At 31.4% G+C, this 11,902-nt stretch overlaps 1 protein-coding gene across 1 annotated transcript; it reads left to right on the top strand.

Annotated features, from left to right (window-relative positions):
- Nucleotides 1-4,605: 4,605 nt before the first annotated feature.
- Nucleotides 4,606-9,981, top strand: LOC109801515 (extra-large guanine nucleotide-binding protein 1). The gene is made up of 8 exons (XM_020362597.3): nt 4,606-6,018; nt 6,107-6,244; nt 6,356-6,460; nt 6,551-6,748; nt 7,210-7,387; nt 8,002-8,243; nt 8,860-9,023; nt 9,154-9,981. The coding sequence occupies exons 1-8, from the start codon at nt 5,008-5,010 to the stop codon at nt 9,743-9,745; spliced, it is 2,628 nt and encodes an 875-aa protein (XP_020218186.1). The 5' UTR covers nt 4,606-5,007; the 3' UTR covers nt 9,746-9,981.
- The last annotated feature ends 1,921 nt before the right edge of the window (nt 9,982-11,902 follow it).

Below are 11,902 nucleotides of genomic sequence, written 5' to 3'. Positions count from 1 at the left end.
ATTTATTTTAAATTTGAGAAACTAAAAATATATTTAAGCCTATTATTTATATACAATATATTCAATAAAAACTCATAAGTTAATACATACAAGTTTATGTGGTTTTCAATATTGATACATTAATTTGATTTTAACTCATTGACTCAATACTTGACTAAATTGAGGATGGATCCGATTTTAATAACTAAATGAAATCATGAATTATGTGACCAAAATTCATATATTTGTCAAAATGTTGGCTTAGTTAAAGACTCATACTTTTACCCAAAGACTATATAAAGAAGGCCTCATTAAAGAAAAAAAAAAGTTAAAAATTAAAAGTGTTATATGAAAATAAACTTTTTGCATAATTTTCTAAGCTTCGAACTTTAACATTACTTTATTTTCACAAAGATTTGTATCTCTTAACTAAAGTTTCATATCCTCTCTTCTTGAGTTATTTGTGTAAAGTTTTTTTTGTGATATTGTGAAAGTCTATAAAGACTTATTGTTAAACGATACTTTATTAGATAATTTTGCATTGAGATTGTTGTGTTTTAAGCATGAAGAGACACTAAAATATAATAACTTAAAGAATCTTGGTTAAGCTTTTGTTATTTTAAGCTTTGAGAGGCAGTGAAGAATAATTTTCTGTTTGGTAAAAATATTTTTGGTGATAGGATTAAACATAACCCTTGGTTGAAAAATCAAATAATATAAAATTTATGTTTGATTTTTTATTTTTATTTTTTATATATAGATAGATACACTTTTACTCTTTTATTTTTAGATTTAGCTTGATCTTTTATTTATTTTTTTAAATTCAATTTAGTCATTTATGGTTATAAGATGATTCAAAATAGTATTTTCTATTAATTCCATAGTGGTCAACATTAAAAAGACTCGAGATGACCATTAACAATATATACTGACACAATTTTTTATACTGTGAAGGACTAAATGGAACTTTATTGAAAATACGAAAGATGAAATTGGGCCCATTTAAAATCTTAAAGGATCAAATCAAACATATTTGAAAAGATAAAAGATGAAATTAAAATAAGTATTAGCACAATTACATAAGTGGTATTGGAATTGAAACAACCTAAAAGTAATATAGAATTTATTCCAATAAAATCAAATAAATTTGAACAAACTTTGGATCAATTATGAGTACAGAAATAAGTGCATTTACATAATAATTTAATGAAGTTAATGTTTTAAATATGTACAATAACCCCATTAGAAATATGAAGTTTCATTTGGAAAAGTCACTACAAAAAGACAACTACTTCAAAATGAATAGTTAAAGTTAGTTCACACAAAAGTTGGTCAAAGGATTTGATTTAATAGTTAACTAAAATTAGTTCACAAAAAATCAAATTGGAGGCTTCACTACCTTGTTGGTTTGACTCCCTTCTCCTATATTGCATTTGGCTTGGTATAGGGAATTAGGTAGATATAATTGGTTATGTTTAGAATTAATTTGATCCTTTAAATTTTTAAATATATTCATTTTAGTCATTTATATTTTCAATAACTTTCGATTTGGTCCTTTGTCATATTTTTTTAATGTTAGTGTTGTCAACTCATTTTTTTAAATGATGATGGAAATGAGCATTTTGAGTCATAAATAACTAAATTGAAATTTTTAAATGATAAAAAATAAAATTGGGTCTAAAAAAAATAAAGAACTAAAAGTATAATTTAACCAAATTTTTTTTTCATCTTTCTTCTCTCTTTTTCTCACATTATTCATTAAACACTTAGTATATGTTTATATATATATATAGATCCATTTACTCCAAGAACAGGTCTTAATAGACTTACCTTATTTAATAATTAATACTTTACATCAATTTTTAACGACCTAACTATTAAATTAATTAATTATCTTGAATGATAATTATTATATATAAACACAAGTTATACAAATTTAACTGTTAGATCCAACCATATAAAAAAATTAATTATTATCTTGAATTATTAATTTTAAAAATTATATATAAGCATATTCTAGTACATCATTATCCAATTATTTGTTACAAATAATTGATTATCTTGATTGATAATTGATCATAAATAACTTTTTAAATTGGACATTGATCATCTCAATTTGTTTGTTCCTAGTTGTCCCCATAATTAAAAATTATGGATAAACTCTTGAAATTTCAGAATAATTTTAATGTCGTTTTAATTTTTACAACTCAAGATATGCTTAAAGCATAACACCAAGATGTCATAGATTCAATTTTATACTTTATTAAAGATTTTTGTTTTAATCATTTAGAAATAATTTAAAAAATGTTTATTTATAAAACGTTGAATTCAATAAATTAATTCACACAAAGCTTAGATTTAGAAACCTTTCATATTTTTCGTAAACAAATTGTGATTGTACCATTAGGAAAACTTTGGTTTAATTTTAGCTTTCAAAATTCATTCTAATGAATTCTGTGAAAAAATATTCTAATAAATCAATCTCAGTTAAATTTAGAATTTTTTACACTTATTCCTAATTAACAAATTGCTAATATCACTCTCTTAATGATATTCTTTCTATTATAGGTTGAAAATTATAAAGTTTGATGAACCCACTACTAAATTAAGAAAAAAAATTCATTAAATGAAATGTGAAATCTACTAAAATATGTCATTTTTAATTAAATTTAGTGAATAATAAAGAGAGTATTAGAGAATGTTACTAACATTCATCTTCCTAATTAAGATATAACTTATTTATTTTGAATATCAAATCCTTTATATCTCAATAACAAGAGGTCATTTTCTTCAAATCAATCTCATTACATTTGTAATCTCTTTTCAACAAGACTTTAAGTGTTAAGTATCTTTTTTTTTTTTTTAATTTTTAGAGGGGTTTGGCAGTCTTAAAATAAATACTAACTATTTATTTTCTTGTACTTCATCAATAACATTCAAAAGCAACTCTCAAATATCGATATAGTTCACCTTTTCTATTTCTATATATAATGTTATTTTGTGTATTTTTTTTTATCAACAAATTGCATCATTTAAAGCAAAATATTTAAATGATGCAACAACAAATTATTTGTGAGTAATAATCTTTATAAATGATGATTAGATATTGATAATAACACTAATAATGTAAAAATCAGTAATCTTGAAAATCACTTACTTGTATGGCATCAAAAGATGTGATATAGTAATGCATCACAAGATGAAAAAAACAAATTGTTGAGAAAATTATAAGATGAGATGAAAATCATATCATCATCATGAGGAATTAAAGGGTCATAGTAGAAAAGTAGAAATTATTAAAATGGTAAGTGTGTACTTAAGAAAGGAAAGTGTTGTCATAAGGAAACAAAATCTTAATTATGAAAGCAGAACCTCACATTACTTAATTTTAGAAGAATGACAAAAACTTATATTATTTTATTGCAATTGTTTTTTTGGTGTGAAGGTGATCTACGTTTCCTTACATATTTAAGTTAAATTCCTTGTATAATGTAGAAATAACTAATAATTGCTTTATAATTAATATGTTTCCTCAACCCTTGGAGGCCCATCGAAACATGGAAAAAAAAATGGAGTGAGGAAGTAAGTGAACCATATTTCCCTAATTAGAATAATATTTGTTTGAATTACCGGTACAAAAAGTACATTCTAAATAAAAGATACAAAGAAGTTATTTCTCAAAAGATCGTTGAACACCTCCCCATAACAAAACAATGGCAATTCAATCATAGATCAAATCATTATTATATTTTATGCCAAACTTATTTAATATACTTTAACATTTTCTTCTCAAATCATTATTATATTTTATGCTAAACTTATTTCGTATAGTTTAGCATCTTCTGCAAGTAATTTAATATGTTTTCCTCAAATTTCTATTTTTAATTTCTTTATAGTACTATATTTCTTACAAAATAACAAAGTGTAACTATGAACTTTAGGTTTTTAAACAAAAAATCAAATGTGTGCTATTTTTTCATTACAAATTTAATGTAGAATACCATTATCATTAATTATTGATAGTGTTGTCATTTAATCAAAATTAAAATTTTCCTTATGATATATATACATAATTAAAAATCACACCAAATGTATATACTTATTATTAAGATGTAACTTCAATTTTGTTTGAAAAATAATACTAACAAAATCAATATCTATGATATTGTATCTTAAGTTTTGTGTCTTTTTTTTATTTTATTAATCTTAATTATAAAAACTTAAAAAGTATAGACTTATTTTCAAATGTGTGTATATATATATTAATAATTTTTATATCTTTAATTTATTATGAGGCTTATTAATAGGACATTCATTCATTTCACATGGAAGGAGATGTATTCATTGGCTAACTGATATTAATTGGTAAAAAAAAATCGTTTAAATTACAAATAGTGACATTAAATGCATGTCAGTATTTTAAAGTAAAAATTAAATTTATAATGCTATAAATCATTAATTATTTTTTATTGATATTAATAAATAAATAAATTATTTACATATATAATACAGTAATATTTTCTTAACAATAACTGTATTCAATTTTTTTTTTTTTATATAAAAAGAATTTATAAATAGAAAAAGTAATGTTTTGGGTGAGCAGCATGAATGTGGGTTAGTAGAGGATGGGGGTTCAGTTAAAATGTTCACGCGGAGCCCGTGTCATGCTGCGTCGCCATCCTTAACGGATCTCTGCATGGTCCCTCCCATCCATCGTCTTCACTTCACAACCCTCTCACCCACAAAACATTCTTTTCCCTCCCTTTTCTCTCTCTCACATTTTCCTCCTTTTCTTCTCTTCTCCCTACTTTCAAATTTTAACATTCCACGTTAAATTTGAATCCACACTTTTTTTCCTCCATTACCCCATAACTTTCTTCTTTTTACACTAAATCAAATTATTAACATTCCCTACCTTTATTTTGAAACTTCATTTTCTACTCTTTTCAATTCCACTCACTTCTCACCTTTTCGCTTTTCATACCTTCATTTCATTCTTCAATCAATGTTACCTCGCCGCTCAGGACAATGACGCTGCTCGCCGACGTCTCCTCCGACTACTCCTTCGCCGTGCCGTACACCGGACCGCCGCCGCCGTACGATATCCCCCAGGCGCTGCCCATCGCCGTCGACATGTTCCCGGCGGTGGCGGCGGTCGCGCAGGTTCCGTTCTCCGACGCTCTGTCTCTGCCGGTGGTGCAGCCGCTCTCGCCGCCGGAGCTTCAATTCTCGAAGGAGCTCAAGCCGAACTCCGAGCCCGCGGTTTCTCCGACCTCCGTGATCGCCTTCGACCGGAGCGCCGCCAGAACGACGGTGTCTCCGACCTCCGTGATCGCCTTCGCGGACGCCGCCGCGGAAACCACCGACGCGTGCGAGTTGAGCAGCGAGAACTCGTTTTCGGACAATTTAGGGAAAGTGAGAAACTCGAACGGAGAGAAAGAGAGTTCGGATTTCAACGATTCGAGCCAGCGCGATTACGCTTCCACGTTGAGTTCCGATTATCCATCGTCTTGTATTTCTCCTCTGAAAACGAACGAAGCCGAATGCGACGTGGAACGAGGACCTGCGGAGAGTTTTTGCGGCGAGGCGGAAGAGAGGGTTAAGAGAGAGAGTGCGAGGAAGGGGAAGAAAGGGTCGTGCTATCGTTGCTTGAAGGGGAATAGGTTAACGGAGAAGGAAGTGTGTCTCGTGTGTGACGCTAAGTATTGCGGGAATTGTGTGTTGAGAGCGATGGGTTCGATGCCGGAAGGTAGAAAATGCGTTGGTTGCATTGGGTTTCCGATTGATGAGTCTAAGAGGGGTAGTTTGGGGAAATGCTCTCGGATTTTGAGGAGACTGCTTAATCATTTGGAGGTTAAACAAGTAATGAAGGCGGAGAGGTTTTGTGAAGTGAACCAGCTTCCGCCTGAGTATGTTTGTGTGAATGGGAACCCTCTTTCTTTTGAGGAACTTGTTACGTTGCAGAGTTGTTCTAATCCTCCGAAGAATTTGAAGCCGGGGAACTATTGGTATGATAAGGTGTCTGGGTTTTGGGGGAAGGTATGTTTGTGTTTTTTGGGGGATATAGCTGCTTTGTGTTAGATTTTGAGTTTACTGTGCTGATTGTTTGTTTGTGTGGATTTTGCAGGAAGGACAGAAGCCTTGTAGAATTATTAGTCCGCATCTGAATGTTGGGGGTCACATCAAACCGGATGCTAGCAATGGAAACACGCAGGTTTTCATTAATGGCAGGGAAATAACAAAAGTTGAACTTCGGATGCTGCAGGTTGGAAATTCAATATATTTAAAAAAATAAAAAAGTTTTGAAGGCTTGTTGTTTTTTTAATTATTATTATTAAATAAAAGTTGTTGAGAGGATCTTGTTTTGGTTGGGCAGTTGGCAGGAGTTCAGTGTGCTGGTAACCCACATTTCTGGGTCAATGAAGATGGTTCATACCAAGAAGAAGGACAGAAAAATACAAAAGGCTGTATTTGGGGAAAGGTAACTTTTTTTTTTTTTTTTTTGTCTTTTCTTTTATTGTGCCCCAATGATAATTAGCATTATTACACACTCTTTTATTTCACTTGTTAGGCTGGAACGAAGCTTGTATGTGCTTTGCTGTCCCTGCCAGTTCCTTCCAGTTCTAATTCTAAATGTTCAAATTCGTGTGGGTTTCTATCCTCCAATCCGGTTACCAGACCGATTCCTGACCATTTCGAGCATGGAATAGTTCATAAACTCCTCTTACTCGGTTACACTGGCTCTGGAACAAGCACTATTTTTAAGCAGGTGATTTTTCATCGTATAATTCAGTTGTTAATTCTTTCTGCGTTTTGTGTCATGCATTTCTTAGAACTTTCTCTGGTGAGGAAGATACATGTATATGATTATGGTCGTAAGCACGTGCTCATCAAAACTGTCATCTCGTAATTCACTTTGAGAGGAAACTAACACGGGAGAAGTTTAAAGAGCAATGGTGGATGCCATGATTATACACAATAACTTTAAGCATTATTGACTTCGTACTATTAAAAGGTGTTTCAAGTGCTATTTAATGCCTATCAATACGTATGGTCTGGTTTTTGAGTCCTTTGACACTTTCGAGTTTGAAATGAACAACCCCGCTCCAAAAACTCTTGACAGTGTTACTTTCAACAGTTAGCTACATTGTCTGCTTTTTGTCAACATGCGTGTTGTTGCTGAAAGCCAAGAAATCAATGTATTTATAGAATTATAAATTCTTATGTCAGGCCAAGATTCTTTACAAAAACACCCCCTTCTCTGAAGATGAACGTCAAAATATTAAGTTGACCATTCAGACCAATGTCTATGCCTATCTTGGCATACTCCTTGAGGGTCGCGAGCGTTTTGAAGAAGAAAGTCTGGGGAGTTTGAAGAAAAGTCAATCTTCCATGCTTGACAGTACAGGTACGGGTTCTATTTTCTGCCTCCTTTCAACCCCTTCCAAATATGTTAATTTTTATTGAATTTTGTTTCAGTAGCCATGTTTTCTTCCTTTTAATATCAAGCCACCAACAGTGCACCATTAGTTGTTGTTCCAAATGGTATTTATCAAGCTTATACGTGTTTATATAGTGTCATTATATTTCATACTTCATAGCTTTTATAGTCTTTTAGCCCCTTCACCTAACTTATTCTTATTGGTTTGAATATAAATAATCGTATCGTCTTTCTTCCTAGTGACAACTGTGGAATGAGCATTTTAAAAAAATGGTCATATGTGTATATAATATATGCACGTATAGCACTTTAAAGGAGAATTTTTCCCTTTAAGCAACCATATGAACAATAACTATAATATATCTGTCAAGTTGTTCAAATTGCCAAAAGTTTTTGTTCTTGTAGACTTTAAACATGTTGATACTTTTTCAACCAAAAGAAGAAGAAAAAATATGTTGATATATGCAACTAAATGATAGTGACCGAAATAATAAATGACTACAAATTCCTGTACAAGAGACAATTAGATTTCACATTTAGCTTGTCCATTTGAACTAAAGATTGCCCGGTATTTGGTTCAGAAACCAGTCTAAAATTCGGCGACAAGACAATTTATTCCATTGGCACAAGACTGAAAGCATTTTCTGATTGGCTTCTGAAAACTATGGTTTCGGGCAAGCTTGATGCTATCTTTCCAGCTGCTACTCGTGAATACGCTCCATTGATTGAGGAGTTATGGGATGATGCAGCCATTAAAGCCACCTATGAAAGAAGAAATGAAATAGAATTGCTACCCAGTGTTGCCAGTTATTTCTTAGAGCGGGTATGGGATAATTCTTTTCTTTTCTTTGTTTTTATTTTATCAACAGTTTAAACATTCCATGTACTCTTGTTAACTTAAGTTGTCATGACTTTTGAACTATAATTGACATGTATTTGCTATTCACTTGCATATAACAGAAAATGTAAGAGTGGGGTATATATCTTTTTCTGGGTGATGCTGGAAGAAATGAGGAATATGTTGTAAATTTTGTGGTTATCTAAGATAATGGGATCCTCCATTAGGCAGGAATTAAACTTCATTTAAGTTTATGATGTATGAAACATATGAATGATAAGTTCAATATATTTGATCCAAATGAGCTTAGCATATGGATTCTGCTCTCATGGCTTGTTTGTTTGGCCAGACTTGAATTGAAATTTTAGGCTTCTGGTTAATGTTAACTAATTCATCTGCATGACTAACCAAACTCAACCTGCTTTATATCTTCATCCGTTAAGCTTTAGAATGCTTCATCAGGATTATTTTTTTGCAAAATTTGCACTATGTTGTACCCTTACTATGTTGCAAAATTTGCTTTAATGTTTCCTTTATTTTTGTTTACTGTTATTTTTGGGTTAGTGGCTTTGAGAATCTAACATTTCAATTCTTTGTTTAGGCTGTTGAGATATTGAGGACTGATTATGAACCCTCGGATTTAGATATCCTCTATGCTGAAGGAGTTACTTCATCAAATGGGATGGCTTGCGTAGAGTTTTCATTTCCTCAATCACCTCCGGAGGAAACCGTCGACACTGCTGATCTACATGATTCTTTAATTAGGTGGGTGAAAATAGTTGCGTTTATTGTTACATGTGAGAATTTTTTTTTGGGTAGCCCTGATTGATCCAATTGGCAGAGCTGCCATAAAATGTTGCTGATCTGTACCACATTTTGTTCTCCTTGATTACAGGTATCAACTAATTACAATACATGCAAGAGGGCTAGCAGAAAATTGCAAGTGGTTAGAAATGTTTGAGGATGTTGGATTGGTCATTTTCTGTGTTTCCTTGAGCGACTATGATCAGTTTTCTGTTGATGGAAATGGCTGTCGCACAAACAAGATGACATTGAGCAGGAAGCATTTCGAAGCCATTGTTACTCATCCTACTTTTGAGCAAATGGACTTTCTATTGATATTAAACAAATTAGATGAGTTTGAGGAGAAAATAGAACGAATTCCACTAACTAACTGCGACTGGTTATCTGATTTTCGTCCAGTAGTTAGTCGACACCGCTCTGGCATCAATATGAACAGCATTAATACTAGCCCTTCCCTTGCTCAGCTAGCTTCCTATTACATAGCGGTTAAGTTCAAGAGACTTTATTCATCTCTTACAGGGCGAAACTTGTATGTGTCCCTGGTAAAGGGGTTGGAGCCTGATAGTGTTGATGCAGCACTTAAATATGCAAAGGAGATTTTGAAGTGGAACGAAGAGAGACCAAACTTCAGCTTAAGTGATAACTCGATGTATAGCATTGAGGCGAGTTCATTCTCTCATTGACTGTTAGTTCAGAAAAGAGTGTTAGTTAAGTCATGTCATCTATGACTTGGATTCTTCTGTTCATGTACATATGTTGCTAACTAGGAGTTGTACACGGATGCACATATCGAGTTGTGATAAGCATTGCAGCTGTTTCATGCTGTTGGGGTATGTTGTGTGTTAGCACGTGCCACCACGGATCAAGGTGTAATGTTCAAATTCATTTTTTAATACGGAAAGTAGTCGACCTCTATTTATTATATTAAATGTGACTATTTTAACGTGAAATTCGTTTTTTTAACAGGGACGTTTGCGGAAATTTTTTTAACATTTTATCTAATTTTATTTTTTTATTTATATATTTTTTTAACGCGAAAATTATCTTGTCTATTAGCATTTTTAAGGATTTATTTTTTACTTAAGTGTTTATAGAATTTTTTTTAAACTTATCTAGTTAAATTTTTTTATTTATAATATTTATTTAGAAATTAAATTTTAATATTTTTAAAATTATTAATAATTAAAAATAATTTTATCTTATAATTTAAATTATTTATAATAAATTTAAAATATAATTTATATGTTTTAAAATATTTATTTATAAAAATTAAATATAATTAATATATTCAAATATAATACTTATTTGTCTATATAATTTATTATAATTTTTTGTTATATATAATATGTAGTTTATTATAACTTTTGTTATATATAATAAATATTTGTCATGTGAAATACAGGAGCTAAAATATTATTATATATTGATGTTTGTATTTACAATATGATGCTGAATTTCTCACTTCTAATATTATGTATATTTTATGTGTTTTTTATTTAATATTTTATTGTTTTTTCTCTTTTCTTCTAAGAGTGTATAATATAAGTGTGTAAATATTTTTTGTTAATTAATACCTATCTTCCTGCATTACACTATATAAGAATTATTTTCTAATATTGTCAACAATAAAACAGATTCTGCTCATTGTTATTATCATTGAAACTAAAGACAATTCTTTATTGTTTTAATAACCATGCATCCACTGGTGTTGTTCATGACCAATTTTTTTCTTTTAAGAAATATAACCGATTATCTTTAGTTATTTTTTTTTTCAATCATGATTTTATTTTGGCTGATGTAACGACCCGCCTGGTCGTTACACTGCAAAACAACACCACACATTACTAAAATATACATACATAAAAGAATATATACATATATCCAGCCTTGAGACTCAACAAGTCAAAGTATATATAATACTAGCAAAATGCTACTCCAAAGCAGCCTATACAAAATATTAGCTCCAAGCACCACCTGTGGCACTACTACTACTCTCCAGCATATTCCTGCTCTGCTCCCATACCACGTATGATCATCACAGTCCACACTACATGGAAACAAAAAGGTAAGCTAATGAAAAGAATCAACATATACATATGTATAAACAACTTACAACACAACAACACTATCATCATCCTAAATAGTTCAACATGCAACACATAACAACACACAACTCAATTGCAGCTTCACAACTCAACAACTTTTATTCAACTTGCATCACACAGAATCAACTCATCAACAACTTATGCGTCGTCGCGCATTTCAACTTGGAGATCTCCTACAACGTGGGTGAGCAGTCTAAGTGGCTAGGTCTTACCGAACGACAACACAGAACCTTTTTGGGCTTGTTAGGTAAACAACAAATTTGGATATCAATCCACAACACGATAACGGTTTCTCAGACTTTGCCACTTAAATAAGGAAGTATAGTACTCTATCAGGATAGGACAACTAGGTTTAGGCCTACCATGACATTAGCTAGCTTAACTAAGCCACCTATGGGATTAGCCTACTGACTATCCTCCAAATACTACAATCCTCCGATACTCGATTAGGAACTAAGTTCCCAACTTCGTACTTTACTCGAATTGGTCACTTGTAATCGGTATAGCTTGACCTGACCCCACAACATCGCATCAGTTTAATGCTTATGAGAGTGATTGGGGTTTCATTAATTTCTTCATGCCTCTTGTTGAAGTTCTAGATGTTAAAAGTCTGAGAAGCATTCACTTTATGCACACTTAAGCTCTTCTCTTCTCTTTCCTCGTTTTCTATTAATAAAATGCTTTTGATGTTTATCTTATGGTCATGTTGTGTTTTAATCGACTTTGATACCAATT

The sequence above is a fragment of the Cajanus cajan genome, chromosome 2 (genome assembly GCF_000230855.2).
Source record: "Cajanus cajan strain Asha chromosome 2, NIPB_CcT2T_4, whole genome shotgun sequence".
In the NCBI taxonomy this organism is placed as follows: domain Eukaryota; kingdom Viridiplantae; phylum Streptophyta; class Magnoliopsida; order Fabales; family Fabaceae; genus Cajanus; species Cajanus cajan.
Note: the sequence above shows the minus strand (reverse complement) of the source record. Positions and strands in the feature narration are given on the sequence as shown.